The sequence below is a fragment of the Sorex fumeus genome, unplaced genomic scaffold (assembly GCF_029834395.1).
Source record: "Sorex fumeus unplaced genomic scaffold, SorFum_2.1 ptg000047l, whole genome shotgun sequence".
Lineage (NCBI taxonomy): Eukaryota > Metazoa > Chordata > Mammalia > Eulipotyphla > Soricidae > Sorex > Sorex fumeus.
The window spans coordinates 20,070,557-20,086,600 of record NW_026606104.1 but is presented as its reverse complement, the minus strand read 5'-3'; the positions used below and the strand labels follow the sequence as shown (position 1 = coordinate 20,086,600).

At 36.2% G+C, this 16,044-nt stretch overlaps 1 protein-coding gene across 3 annotated transcripts in view; it reads left to right on the top strand.

The window, feature by feature from the left end:
• The window catches only part of ADGRL2 (adhesion G protein-coupled receptor L2), a 584,864-nt gene that overhangs the window by 546,907 nt on the left and 21,913 nt on the right, over nt 1-16,044 (top strand). For all 3 annotated transcript variants that reach the window (XM_056123806.1, XM_056123807.1, XM_056123808.1), the window contains 6 exons: nt 1,193-1,376; nt 11,116-11,241; nt 11,483-11,688; nt 12,737-12,910; nt 13,852-14,061; nt 15,001-15,221. In XM_056123806.1, coding sequence (XP_055979781.1) covers nt 1,193-1,376; nt 11,116-11,241; nt 11,483-11,688; nt 12,737-12,910; nt 13,852-14,061; nt 15,001-15,221 — 1,121 coding nt within the window. The remainder of the gene's footprint in view (nt 1-1,192; nt 1,377-11,115; nt 11,242-11,482; nt 11,689-12,736; nt 12,911-13,851; nt 14,062-15,000; nt 15,222-16,044) is intronic.

The window sequence follows — 16,044 nt, the reverse complement described above, 5'->3', positions numbered from 1 at the left end:
CGATATGCCAGACAGAGTAACAACAAAGTCTCCAACGGAAACGTTACTGGGCCCGCTCGAGCAAATCGACGATCAACGGGAGGGCCTTTACCTTTACCTACCTTTGTAAAATAATACAGGTTTTTTTCCCTTCAGTGATTGCCAGTGGATCAAAGCCATTTAAATAGCATAATGACACATTATGTGTAGGTAAATGGATAAATGTAAATAAACTTAGTGATAGTTTGCAACTACAGTAAGTATCAGTACAAAGCCTGCTGTCAAAATTGCTTAACTAAATTATATTTTTTATTTAATGTTATGCATGGTAATAAAGAAGATAAATATTTACACTCAGATACTTTTTTTTAATTTTCTTTTTGGGTCACATCCAGCGCTGCTCAGAATTACTCCTGGCTCTGCTCTCAGGAATCATTCCTGGCAGTGTTGGGGGACCATATGGGATACCAGGGATCGAACCCGGGTCGGCCGCATGCAAGGCAAACCTACCCGCTGTACTATCGCTCTGACCCTGGCACTTGGATACTTTTACTCTTTCACTTTCCTGTTTTCCTTAAATTGTTAGAATACAGACTTTAAAGATTTTGACTGTTCTCTCTTTGAAAACGGATCATTGATTGCAAATTAATATATACTGTCATATGCTAGCTGGATGGATGGACAAGGAATTGGAAGAGCATACAGATCATTTATAAACTTTGAAATTACCTTTACTCACAAAGTAATAAGTAAACAATGTTTTAATAAGGTATAATTGCGGTTTTCATTTTAGTTCAGTTTACTCCACAAATATGCCTAATGTTTCAAGCATTATTCTTAGATTACTACAGAGCAATAGAGACTTAATTTGTGAGCAGGAATGACCAGGCATGTAAGAATAATATCTCAGATTAAAAGCTGACACTAGTTTTCATATGTCTCTCCAACAAGTAGGACATGATTAGATAAACAGGAATCAACCACCTTTTCACATGTCCTCTTTTTTAATCAGTAGTTTACTAATCCTCACTTAATCCTATTTTGAAAAGGTCAGATAGGTGACCTAATAAATTTTGTCCAGGTGATTTTCCATCGTAAAATGAGAGTAAATCACCCTGACAGATAAATATCATACTTGTCACTACTTGGTGATTGAAAATTACCTCGTTACTAGAAGCAGTCAACACTAATTTTAGTTTTCTAATGGATGTAGGCAATTGTTGACACAGTCGACAACCTTCTGAGACGGGAAGCTTTGGAATCCTGGAGACACATGAATTCTACGGAACAAGCACACACTGCAACGATGTTACTGGATACTTTGGAAGAAGGGGCTTTTGTTCTGGCTGACAATTTAGTAGAACCAACCAGGGTCTCAATGCCCACAGAAAATATTGGTAAGTCAATCTATTGTCAGTCTTGATTGTGATTTAAGATGATGTTTCCATTCTGAATGTGTTTAGCTCTTTCCTACTGCCAAATTTCTCTTTACTCCAGTTTTTTTTTTTCTGTCTTGTTAACGAAAGATTATTACAGATCAGACTTCACAAAATAAATTCAAATGTCAGAATCTATCCTGTGTCCCTTCAAAGTTGGTTTTATGTGCTTTTTTTCCAACTGAAAAATCATTAAATGAAAAAAGTATTAGAGTACTTACACGCCAGAATATTGATTGCTTGAGTAATAAAGTGCTTGCTATGGGATGTGGCAAATGCTTTCCATTTTGTATAATATCTTTCCTAATGAATTTAAATTACCTTCTGGATTGTGTTTTCCCTGTCAAATATTTTAGGCACACAGAATTTGAGACAAATTTTATATTAAGACAACTAACTACATTCAGGTGAAAATGTGGTTCGTGAACTACAACTCCCATAAAGCAGTATACCCATGCTTCGACGAGAATAAAATAACTGCAGATAGTTTTGAAGTATAATTCAGAATTAAATACTGACAATGACAGGGAAGAATTTACTTTTATGATATTAAAAATACAATAATTATAGTAGAGTTATATAAATTAGCCTTGGACGACACTATGTGATGCCAGGTATCAAACAAGGGTAACCCCATACAAACCATGAGCCTTAACCATATACTATCTCACCAGCTGCCAAAGTCTTAAATGTATTTTAAATAAGCAAATTCTTATCAAGAAGAGCCTTATGTAGAAATATAAATGTCAAGAAGTAAAATTTTCCAAAGGCCTATGTTGTTTACAATTTTAATATGTCATTAGTAAATTTTTAGTGGTGATTCCCAAGCCATGCTTTGGGGTGCTATTCCCAATTGTAGTGGTTTAATGTTAATGCCCACCTGCTTCTGTGGTGGTGGGGACCATTAGCAGCACCACTCTAGAAAAAGGCCTCTTGGACCATACCTAGAGTTACTGAAGGTCATATCATGCAAGGATTTAAACTCTGCTTCCTGCATAAACAAAGCATGTGCCCCTGACTATCACTCTACCCCCGAAGAATTATTCTTAATATTTTTATTCTTTTTTAATTTAAGAGAACACGTTAGGGAAAACACTCTTTGAGACAATTGTAGTACACCTTTTAATGACCTTTTATTCCTAAGATGCAGGCAGTTTTTTGACAAGTACTCATGATTTTGTATGACAGAAACACTCCCCATTTCTTGGTATGGTTTCTCTTTTTAGAAACGAGGACTAAAATAGCCCATTCCTTTATTCCTTTCTCTTTTGAAGTACTTATCTAAATTTAGGACATAGCTACAATATCTTAGGGCACGAAGACTTTGATTTTCTAGTGATTTCTCCTTGAATCTTTACATTATTATATGACTAGTGGTTATAATGCATAACCTTATAAACTGCACACTTTATCGATTTTGTTTGATCATAGCTTTTTAAAAAAAAGTCAAATACTGTAATGATGACTTGAAAGAAAGTAAACAAAGGACAGGAAAGTAGTATAGCAGTTGGGAAACTTGTTCTCCATGCAGCTGACTTGGCTTTGATCCTGACACCCCATATAATTCCCCCAAGCCAGCCAGGAATAAGCCCTGTGTACTGCTGGTTGTAGCCCACAAACAGAGAGAGAGAAAGAGAAAGGAGAGGGGGAGGAAAGGAGGGAGGGAGGGAGAGCATGAAAAAAAAATCACTTCTACAGCAGCTTATTAACTTGTTGGTGATATTTAGCAGTTAGTGCATCAGAGCTCAAATTCAGGGGCCACAAAGACAGTGCATGGTCTAAGGCTCTGCATGAACTAAACCTAGTCAAATCCAAACACTGCATATGATCCCCTGAGCATGCCGGGAAAGCTCCATAAGCACATCCAGGTGTGTCCCCAACTGCCCCTCCAAAGATTACCATGGAGCAAGTGAGTAAGGGATTAAGCACATTCCTTGCACGTGGCCAACTCTGATTCTTGGCACCACATGAACCCTCATAAAGTATATTCCTAGAGGGCCCAGCACCCTCCCTTCCCCCTGCAGTGCTGGGGTAGCCTAAGTAATCACAGACATTCTAAAGCCCAAGGAGCACCTCACACCAGGGTCCTTGTATTGAATCACTGACCTGTCCTCTGCGACTCTAGTGAGCACTGCTTGGGGACGCCCTCAAAAATATGTTATCAGTACAATTATCTTCTGCTATAGAATTGGGGACTGTAATTTAAGGTACAATTTATATACATGGAGAAAAGCTGATTTAGTGTACAGTTGAGTTTTGCTAAATGCACTTCTATAAACCACCTTTTCTGTCACCTCAAAAGAATTCTCTATTTTGTCTTTGTTTTCTTCTCCTTCAAACTCCAGACAACCACAGTTCTGTTTTCTGTCACTGTAGTTGAGTTTTGCCTTTTTTATATCTTTATTTGAATGGAATAATTTAATTTTTCTTTATGATATCTTTATATAGTTTACCCTTTTTAATTGGGTTGTTTATCTTCATATTAGTGAGTTACAAAGTGTTTTCTAATCCCTTGTTCATGAGGAACAAATTTTTATTTTGATTTCAAAAAATTTTATTATCAATTAGAATAACTACTAGTATTTTAATGTGTGTTTCTTACTTTAAAAGGAAAATAATTGCACTGTAGCACTAAAAAGTAACAAAACTGTTTTGAAAGAAAGGGAATTTTCTTATTTGCATTTTTGAAATCTTTTTGCCTGTTTTAACCAGGACATGGACAGTTTCAAATCATAGATTTGATTGATTCATTGCTAAAAAATTTAATTGAAAATCATTAACTGGGCGGATGAATTGTGCTGTAGGAATTTCTTACATTCTGGGTTTGAATTATTTCACTCTCCTCTTACTGGTATAAACTCATAATTGGATCTAGAGTCTTAATCTGATAAGATTTAAACTCTCTCTGCAAGAACTTTCTATTACATCTTATTAAAGGGCCATATATGTTTGATTGTCTTTCTCTGCGATCTTAAGGTGGATTTGGTGGTTTTAGTTTTATTAACCTAATTTATCCATTATAAAAATCTCAGTCAATTATTTTTTCTTTAATGCTGTCTTAGGTGCAAGTATGAGTGTATTGTTTCAATTTAGGTTTCAGAATTCCCAAAGTCATAATGCTTTATACCAAATAAGATTTACTGCGTTTTAATGTTATATCCCTAGTCAGGTTCCACTTTGACTCTGCCCCTCTCATTCTGTGTTGGCAGTAGGTTAATTTTACTACAGAACTCTGACTGTTAGAGCTTAGAAATATCACTGATCCGCCTCACAGAGAGGTGGTCAGAGTTTCTCCGATTTGCTCTTTTGCTCTTGTCCCTTTCCACTCTGAATTTGTAAAATAAGATAGAAATATGTTGAAGTTTTATCTGTAGTATTGGCTGTGAGTGAAGCTCTGTGTGGCTGTCCTACGAAGCAAATATTCCCCTTTGGAAAATCTTTTGAACACAGAGTACATTATTGGAGAAGCATACATATCCTATAGGCAATATTGTCAGACAACTCTTATGTATCAGCCAGGTGGGCAATTTGAGAGTTTCAGATTTGGTGGGGTGGAGGATGTGAAAATGCCCTAAATCTCATCCTTTATGATCACACCCAGAAGGTGGGCAAAAGTCAACCTTGATTGATTTGCTATTGCTTATAAAAAAACTAAAACTTGCTCTTCAGGTCTGTACCTTTAGCAGTTACTTGTGTGTTAACCATTAAAGCCACGATTTTTTAAATTTTTCTTTCTTTTATTTAAAATAAATTTCCAGAGAAATTCATCTATGGTATATGAGCTTTAGCAGTGATTTTAATACTGTCCTTGGAACTGCACAGGCTAGTGGGATATATATCAACATAACTTTTTTTTTTAAATTAGTGAAACACCATGAGGTACAGTTGTAGACTTACAAGTTTTTGTGCTTGGGTTTCAGTTATACAATGATCAAGTACCCATCCCACCACCAGTACCCATTCTCCACCCCCACCAGTCCTAGTATCCCTCCCACCCCCCATCCACCATTCCACCCTGCCTCTGTGGCAGGGCACTTCCTTTTGTTCTCTCTCTCCTTTTGGGTTAAAGCCATGATTTTTAACTGTAAGTTAATTATACAATTTTCCGAAGCAGTATATTTGCCACACTTTTGTATATTGATAGGTGGATATACTCATTCATTTGCTCTTAGAATGCACCACAATTATATACCAATGCTAGGGTCAGATCCTTTAAAAGGCAGGTACTTTCTTGCTGATATAACGAAGTTCAGGAGCCTTCTTGCTAATCCATATTCACTTCAGATATATATGCAAATGTGCACTTACGCAGAGAAAACTATAGAATATGGCCCGCTCGAGCAAATCAACTTTACTAAATACTGTGAAATTGCTTCTAATGTTTAACAGTTTACATTCTCACCAATCACTCTCTTTACTTACACTTTTATATCTGCATAACTATTGTGAATCGAAGATCTGAAATGATGACATTTTTGCTCTAATTTATGGCTCTTTCTTTACTGAGTACTAATACGGAGACTCTAGTTTTCACTCCTATTGTATGTAATGCCCATCACTAATGTATTGCCCATCACTTTCTCTTTTTTATTCCTTTATGGATATAAATATATTTTTATTCCTTCTGGGCATATATGGTCCGCAAATACTCTTTTGGTGCTTTCACTTTTTCACTTTTGGTATCTTTGTATCTTTGGTTTTGTTTGTTTTCTTTGGGGTGGAGAGGTTCATTCACACCCAACTGTGCTGAGGGCTTACTCCTGGGGAAGCTTTAGGAACCAAGTTCTCAGATACCAAACCTGGGTTGTTTCCATGCTAGGCACTATACTGTACTATCTCTGGCCTTTTTGACTGATAAAACAACTTTGCCTTTTTGCAATTCTATCTTCAATTCACCTGAAATCTATTTTGGTTTATAATGTGAGGAGGGAAGTTTTTTGTTTTGTTTTTCCCTATATCACAATCGGTTATTTTAGTCTTTTCAATTTCTGTTCCTTTCAGTCTCCGAACTATTTGTAATGGCATGTTACCTATCAATATCCTTTTTTTTTAGTTTTTTTTTTTTAAGTTTATTTGGTCATATCCTGCAGTGCTCAGTTCTCATTTTGTTTGACTTTTTGTTTTGGGGCCACACCCAGTGATGCTCTCGGGATACTCCTGCCTTTGCACTCAGGCATTATAACTTGAAGAGACTCAGGAGGCCAAATGAGATGCTGGAGATTGAACCTGGGTGGGCCATGTGCAAGGAGAAGAGGGGGGCCTCCTTTTTTTTTTTAATGTAGGAGTACTGCTATTTATTCAGCCACTGATTAGCTGATTGAATTGGGCATGAACTCCACCTTACTTCTTTTTTTTTTTCATTTTTTATAACTTTATTTATTGAATCACCCTTGGGCTGGAGCGATAGCACAGCGGTAGGGCATTTGCCTTTTGCATGGCTGGTCTGGTTGAGCCAGATTCGATTCTTGATTCTTCCGCCCTTCTCGGAGAACCCGGCAAGCTATTGAGAGTATCTCGCCTGCATGGCAAAGCCTGGCAAGCTCCCTGTGGCGTGTTCAATATGCCAAACACAGTAACAACAAGTCTCAAAAAATGGAGACGTTACTGGGCCCACTCGAGCATATCAATGAACACTGGGAGGACAGTCAGACAGTCAGTCAGACAGAATCACCATGAGAGCAGTTACAAAGCTTTCGGGTTTAAGTCTCTGTCATACAATGAAACACCTATACCCATTCTCCACCCCTAAAACCCCAGTACCCCCATCCCAGAGAAGAGGGGGCCTCCTTAACTACTCTCCTTGCCCCCCACCCCTCACCCTATCAGTTTTGCTCACTTGACTTTCAAAGTGGATCCCAGATCTTCCTTTCCCCACTGTCCAGGCTCTTGCCTGGAAGGGGCCATTCATTAATTGTCCCCTCCCCCCACACCTCCTTCTTGCTTTGTCTAGACTGGGGGGGGGGGGGTGTGGTGCTGCCCTCTGGTTATCAAACCTCCCTGGATGGCTTTCCATTGCACTTTGTGTTCACAGTCTGCCTGAAGGGTCTGACCTAGCAGGGGGTCCAGCTTAAGTTGGTCACACCTGGGCAGTTGCTCCCAGCTTCACCCTCCCCTGGGGCTCCCTCAGCTTGGTTCGCTGGGCTGGTGCTTGGACCGGACCTGTGCCCTGCATGCTCCCTGGCCCTGCTTACCCACCCTCTTTGCTTTCTGCCCACGGAGAGGCCTTGGTGTCCTATCTATCAACTTATGTATCAGTCATGTATTAACTGTCTATTCAAGATAGGAGTGTTCGGGAGTCAAAGATATAGTATAGCAAGGAAGGCACTTGCCTTGTACTCAGCCGAACCAGGTTCAATTCCTGGCACCCCATATGGTCCCCCAAGCCCACCTGGAGTGATTTCTGAGTGCAGAACCAACCCCTGAGCATTGCTGAGTGTGTCTGTTTTACCTCACCAGTTTTCTTTATTTCAGTAAAATTTCTATCGAGTGTGCCTTTCCAGCCCCAGTCCTTGAAGAGTTTTGGCTATTTGGCATGTCTCTTCCACATGAATTTTAAACTTAGTTCAAGTTTTCTCAAAAAAAAATTCTTGTTGGAAATTTTATTAGAATAAGACTGAGTTTGCAGTTTGTTTTGATTTTTTTTAAAATTTTTGTTTGGGGGGGCTGGAGCGACAGCACAGCGGTAGGGCATTTGCCTTGCACGCAGGCAACATGGCCGACTTGAGTTCGATTCCTCCGCCCCTCTCGGAGAGACCGGCAGGCTACCGAGAGTATCTCACCCGCACGGCAGAGCCTGGCAAGCTACCCGTGACGTACTCGATATGCCAAACACAGTAACAACAAGTCTCATGTTGGAGACGTTATTGGGCCCGCTCGAGCAAATCGATGAACAACGGGAGGACCGTGACCATGACCGTGTTTGGGGACCATACCCAGCAGTATTTCGGGCTTAAAGGTTCACTCATGGCAGTGCTATGGGGGCAGTGGCTGGTGCAGGTGATCCAGCTGAGGTTGACTGCATGTAAAGCCAGCACCTAAGCTTCTGTACTGTATCTTCTGACCCTTTAAATCGATTTATCCGATGAGTTCTTTTAAATAAGACTATATATAATTTGCCATGTGGTTATCCCTTGTAATAATGCTATATATTTCACCCAGTAATATCTTACACTCCTTTAAATTAGTCTTATTACTGTGTAGCGATTTTTAAATTACTATTTTAGCTTTTTAACACCATGCTACCTACTTTTACACATTGCCGTCTGCTTTTAAAGGAATGCTTCATTCACTATTACTTGCTTTAGGTATGGCTTTCCAGTTCTTACCTGGTAAACATTTATCTGCACAAGGAATTATCTTTTTATTCCTAATACTTTGTAATTTTGTCATTGAAAAGAAGTAGAAAACTCTAGTTTTTTTTTCTGTTAATTATTGCTTGTTTTGTTTTGTTTTGGGGGCTTTAAGGGCAGTGCTCTGGACTTAACACCTTCCTGTGGGTTCAGGGATCACCATATCAGGTGCCAGATACTGTATACAGGTTGGCTTTGGGTAGGGCAAATGCTATTTGCTTATGTCTTCAACCTCCTGATAATTTATTTCTAGTTAATCTGGGTCATTGCACTAATATATCTTCCAACACATTGGTTGCTATAAAGCTTTTAAAACATTCTTTTGTTTAGAAAAACACAAAAAATTTGTTAAACAATAATGCTTATGATAATTTGTTAAATACTTTTATCCTTATAGTGAGAGCATCCTCTAATTTCTTGTGCTTTTTATGCATTAAGATTGAACAAGTTTTATTAAAATCATTGGCAGCATTCCACCTTTTTCTGGAAATTATTTTTTGATTCTGTATGTATTTAACTACCAGATTTCTTCCTATACTTCATTTTATTGCTATTGTGATGAAGGCATCATAACGTGCTTGGTGGTGGTGCTCATATACATTCTGATTATAATGTTCACATGTGGTGCACATGTGGTCATGGCATTACCCTCCTAGCCACATTTCTTGCACATCTTTAGTGGCAGTGCTGCTAGAAGTCTCACTCTTCAGTTGTGTCCTATTTGCCAGAAATTGCCCACTCGATCATAGTGGTGATGGGCCAGTTTTCAGATAACCAGCTATAGTCATGACATGTAAACAGCACTTGCAGAATGAAATGCGTGGCCTCACCTAAGGCAGAAGCTTTCAAAACTGATGTATCTCCCTTTCACACTTCTCCCCACTCCTCCCCCCCCCCCCCAACACACACACTACCAGATAATTGTAATGGTCATGAATTATTGGTTTTTAAATTTATTTAATTGCATTTTGTTTATATAAAATTCACCCCATTCTTGTATAAAGGTTTACTGATAAATATCTGACATTTATTTGTTAATATTGGCATATAGTGGATGCATTCTGTAGGATCTATAGTAATCCTTTTTAAAGCTAAACAAATTAGTTTTATGTGGATATTAAGCTAATAAGAAATACTGTTATGTAAAATTGCATGCAAGTAACCTTATAAAATTAGTAAATGGTACAACTATTGAGTGAAGTAAAACTTTGATAAATATTAGGTGTAATTATGATTTAAAACTTCACTTTTTTTAAATTAAATGATCATTGGTCTAATACTAAATAAGCCACTTATTTTGATGGATTTAATATTCTATTTTAAAAAATGAGCAGTCTAGATCAGTGGTCTTCAATGAACCAGTGTCTACCTGCTGATACAGAAAAGTTGAAAATTACTGATCTTCCTTCTTAGCTGTAAGGTCCATGGATCAGCAGTTGGTGGTCTGCAGGTGTAAAAAAGTTGAGGAATGTTGATAGAGATCTTGTTGTTCAGGTAAATGTTTTCAATGTTAGGTATTGCCCTAGTGCAAACTGACCTAACATTGTTTGCCAGGTTTGCTTTTCATTCAGAAATTTCGAATTTTGGATTATACTGCAGGGGTTGTCACACTTCTTTGAAAGTCTTAATAGTGCTATTTTACCTTTGTGAGCCATATGTTCTAAGTTTCAAATAGGTAACTTAGTGCTAAGTATGGCAGTGTCCCAATACACTAAATTTATAGAAATAGGCTGTAGGTAATTGGTTCGAAGGTCCTGTTTTGCACAACCTGAATGTATAAAGATTTATCATACTAGTGAAAATTATGAAAGGTCAATGTAGTGTCAGATTTTTTTTCCTTATAAACATTCTGTGCTGATCTGCATTTAGAAATTAGAAAATCTATCCCTACAACTCACAATGCAATCTAATATATCATATACAGAGAAATGAATGCATATTTGTAGTAAAGGCGTTCGAATTTACAAACTTCACGATTAAATCTTGACAAGAAGCAGTTAATTTAAAAGTTACTCAACAAAAACAAGTTAGTCAGCCTAAGAGCAAGAAAAGCATTTTGAAATGTTTTTGTTTAATTTTAAATAAAACCTTGAAAGTTGTGTTCATACACAGTTAATATTCATAGACCAATAGTCTGGGATTAATTCATGAACAAAAACACAAATTGTAAAATAGATATTAGAATGATTATACAAATCAGTTGTTTAAAATTCTTACACTGGTTTGATGTTTTGCTTGTGTGTTAACTAGGAAGAGTAAAGCTCAGTGCTCTTTATGCAGTTATCATTTTCCTCTTTGTGGTTTAATTTTAAAAATGTCGTTTGCCTGCCTTCTCCCTTTGCCTCTTCTAGTTTTGGAGGTGGCAGTGCTTAGTACAGAAGGACAAGTTCAAGACTTTAAATTTCCTCTGGGCATCAAAGAAGAAGGCAGTTCAATCCAACTCTCTGCAAATACTGTCAAACAGAACAGCAGGAATGGTAAGATAGAACAATCTTAAAAACCTACAAAGGTTTCTGCTTAGTTAACCCTGTTAATTCCAAAATGCTGGGCATTTATTTCTTATAACTGCAGCTTAATATTTAGAATAATGCTTCCTTTTTTCCCTAATAAACTTCCTCTCACTCATTTCAATAAAATTTGTCTCTCTGTCTCTGTATTGTATTCATAAGCCGATTACCTATGTAAATCTAATAGCCGTGACTATTTTTATCTTCCTAGGGCTTGCAAAGTTGGTATTCATCATTTACCGAAGTCTGGGACAGTTCCTTAGTACAGAAAATGCAACCATAAAGCTGGGCGCTGATTTCATTGGTCGTAATAGCACCATTGCCGTGAACTCGCACGTCATTTCAATTTCAATCAATAAGGAATCCAGCCGAGTATACTTGACTGATCCTGTGCTTTTTACATTACCACATATTGATGTAAGTTACATATGCTGATGAAATAGGGGAAGGTTGTAAAACCATTGAAGAAGGAAAGAAAACTGGCATGTTGGGGATGGCAATCAAGGGAATGGGGCAATAGCTTGGCGCTCTGAAAGAAAAGACCTTTTCATTTGAATTTTAAAGGCTGCACTAGGTCAGAAACACAAGTTTATTTAAGTCTGTGAACATAAAATTAAATGAGCCTGGTTCAGTGATTATTAGAACTTAAGTGTATTCTTAATGAAAGCTAATTCAGTAATCAACAGGAAAATGTAAATGACTGTAATTTGTTTTAGAATGAAAATTAACTCTTAACTCTTACCTTAGCAGCAGGATAGCTGAGTATTAACTCTTAGGACTCCTGCCATTTTAGTGTGGCAAGTCTTTGCAGGATTATTTATCAGACATTCTGCTTTTGAAAAGACAGGGTAAAATTCATTTTATGTCTTAAGATGCAAGTTGGTAGTTAAATAATTAAACTTTGTCAGAAGATTACAGAATATTTACTGTTGTTGGAAGTGAAGTGAATTAGTGCCTGAAGATAGCCAAGTGGATATCTGGAATTGGCAAAGAAAAATAATTTGACTATTTTCTTACATACATACACTTAAGTTGTTTCGTTCTTTAAGGACCCTTAGTATACTGCATAATTCAGTTGTTACAAACATGTCACTTAGACAAGAATGAGCTCTGAACTGAAAAATGAATTTTACATCACTTGGTCCTTAAGAAATTTTTATGGAACAAATTCTTCATCTCTCTAATTTTTTTAGAAAAATACTTTTTTTCAAATGATGGAAATTGTATTTGTGCAAAATGGGTCTTTAGTAATCCAAGGTACACTTTAGAGTGTTTTGGACTATAAAACCCCTTTTAAGTTAGATATCCACCTTGTATAACATAGTCTACAATTTTGCTGATGAAAAACTTTATAGTCCGAAACTTGCAAAGTTTAATCTAAATTACCTTTTACACATATTAAACAATTGCTATTGCCATCTTAGAGTGTAAAATCCTAATTTTATCTTGTCATTTTATTTCCCAGCCTGACAATTATTTCAATGCAAACTGCTCCTTCTGGAACTACTCGGAGAGAACTATGATGGGATATTGGTCTACCCAGGGCTGCAAGCTGGTTGACACTAATAAAACTCGTACAACGTGTGCATGCAGCCACCTAACCAATTTTGCAATTCTTATGGCCCACAGGGAAATTGCAGTAAGTATTTGCACTTCTAATTAGTAGGAGAGAAAAACCTCAAAGATTCAAAACAGCTTGTGTAATAGTCCCAGCTTTGGGTGCTTATCGTAACTAAAAAGCAAACAAAGTAATATGGATTTTAATTGTTTTTTACACTGTCTATATATTTGAAGAAGTTTGGCCCTTTGTTAATTGTTACTTCTAGAAATCACGTCCTTTACAGACTTGCCCCGTTTTTCTCCCTTAGGTATAAGTGTGGAAGTTGCAGTTGGGAATATTAAATATAAATAGGTTGTACAAAAGTGATGAGTTCCAAAATGCAACTTATCTTTAACTTTTTTAATGTTCTTGCCTTCTTGAATGTTTCAGTCTTATTTTAAAACTTTCATTTTAGTGTTCCTAGCAATTTGCACGCTGCAAATGTGCAGATTGTGAGAAGTTAAAATGAATTCTGGGGTGTTTCCTAGTATTATTCCTTATTTTTATTAATATAGCCAGAATAATAGCTAGTTAGAAGGCAAAAACATTTCAAGAATTTCACATGTAATTGTCTCAGCTATCTTTTATGTACTTAACTCCGTAACTATAATATAAAAGCTAAGAAGAAACTTAAAGCTTTGATGTGTATGTTAGCCTGGAAAATTATTTAAAAATGTGCCAAATACCACTAATCAAAAGAGTATATAAATGTAAATATTTTCCATAAGTTTTTATTGGTAATTACTTCAATATTATTTTGAAATATTAACTCTTGCATTATTTTTAAGTAAAATTTACCATTTTGATGAATCATTCATGGGTAGAGAAATCATTTTATGAATAGTATGTCTTTTCATTATTGAGTTATGTTTAAGAACATGTGAATATCCAGAGAGTTTAGTATTAAATGAATGATCAATCCTGAGTAAAAGTTAACTTAGAAATAGTAATGTGCCATTTTTTCCTTTTTTGTTTCTCAGTTCAAAGACGGAGTTCATGAATTGCTCCTTACAGTCATTACCTGGGTGGGAATTGTCATTTCCCTCGTTTGCCTGGCCATTTGCATCTTCACTTTCTGCTTCTTCCGTGGTCTACAAAGTGATCGTAATACTATTCATAAGAACCTTTGTATCAACCTTTTCATTGCTGAATTTATTTTCCTAATAGGCATTGATAAAACAAAATACATGGTAAGCACTTCTTCAGTTTTTGACTTAAATCTCTGGTAATTGTTGTAACAGCAGTGGATCCATAAATGATGTTGATTCTAACATTTAACCTTTCAGCTTGATACAGTAGCAGTTATTCAAGGATAATATGTAATAAATTAATAGAAGCCCAATCCTTATGAGCTATTATTTTGAGTTAATTTATTGCTAATATTAACATACAGTTGTATTTTTTGGTTTTATTGAGACTTATAATTTGGATAGAAGAAATGATACAGATATTAAAATGAGAACATTGGGCCAGAAATAGTACAGCTAGTAGGTTAAGGTGCTTTTCTTGCACATGGCTGACTTAAGTTTGATTATCCCCCGCTTCCCCCTCCCATCCTGAAGCTAAGCATATGCTCCCCCAAGCACCTTTAGAAGTGTTCTCCGAGTACAGAGCAGGAATAAGTCCCCAAGCACAGTTGGATGTGACCCAAAACCCAAATAAATAAAAAAAAGATTAAAATTTTGCTTTTTCTTGTGTTCAGTCTTCAATTTATCTAACATGAAATTATATCAGAAATAGAGCTTAATAGTATGTTGCTTTGAGTTTATTTGTACTGTTTAAATTTAATAATTTAAATTCTTAAGGATGCTCATTTAATAATTGATCATTCTAGAAGGGAAATTGCTGTTTTCATATTTGTACTTAATTTCGTTAAAAATACTAATGTCTCAATGAAAAAATTTCTAGCATATCTGATATTATATATATATCTTAAAAATTTTAAATTCCTTTAGAAGTGTTTATAATTTATCTCCATTTATGAAAGATTTTTGTAAAAGGACCAGTAGTTTACTCAAATGTAAATAATGTATTTTAAAGAAAATAGTACTGTGAGTGAATATTTTATTATGAAATGGGTTGTTTATAATTCATTAATTCTTTTTATCTTTTTTAATTTTCCACTGTAGATTGCATGCCCGATATTTGCAGGACTTCTGCACTTTTTCTTTTTGGCTGCTTTTGCTTGGATGTGCCTAGAAGGTGTGCAGCTCTATCTAATGCTAGTTGAAGTTTTTGAAAGTGAATATTCAAGGAAGAAATACTACTATGTTGCTGGTTACTTGTTTCCTGCCACGGTAGTTGGAGTTTCAGCTGCTATCGACTATAAGAGCTATGGAACAGAAAAAGCGTAAGTAATTGCAAGCGACCTGAATGTTTTTCAAGTGAATAATTTTTAAAGCCTGTTAGCTGTCAGTGAGGGTCCCTGACAGACTAAAATAGCATCTGAAAGCTTTATTAGTAAGAGAATGGGCATGCCGTGCACAAATTACAATCAAGTCTTTTGTAATTTTCTGGGTTCAGAGGATTTGTACCCTGTCTAGGCAGATTCTAAATTATGGACTTTCTTTTTAACACAAAAGATTGACCTGAAACAAATTGAAAAAGTAAATAACTTTTTGGCCTTAGAAAGATATTAAGTAAAAATTCTTCTGAACCTAAAGCATCTGACAGGTTTAACTACTCAGTTTTAAGCTAATGCTTCATTAGCTCTTTGTGCAGCCGACCCTCTAGCTAGCTCTCATTTTGAGCAGTGACAGTAGCATATTCTAGCCCATATGTTTTACTTTGATAATATTTTGCGAGGCAGTTGAAAGGATTAAAATAAGTCACTGTCTTTCATTTATAAAAATATATAGATATTTATGGAAAGTGACAGAAGGTAGACATAGCCCTGTTTCTAAGGATTTTATTTGCTAGAGGCAAGAATTTGCTTTCCAATTCTGTTTATTTTTTCCTTTGATAAAATTAGTTACATAAAGATTCTTTGGACTAAAGAAAGCTTTTTGACTGTACAGATGATGAAAGACAAAAGAAATTCTGTGGGGATTCAATGTTATGTGAAAAATGAACCACTAAGTAAAATCTGTCTTAATAAGTTTATGCATCATTTACTCTAATACTGCCTGAGTTTTCTATGTTTTGACTTTTTCCCCTTGGTACATTCCTAACTA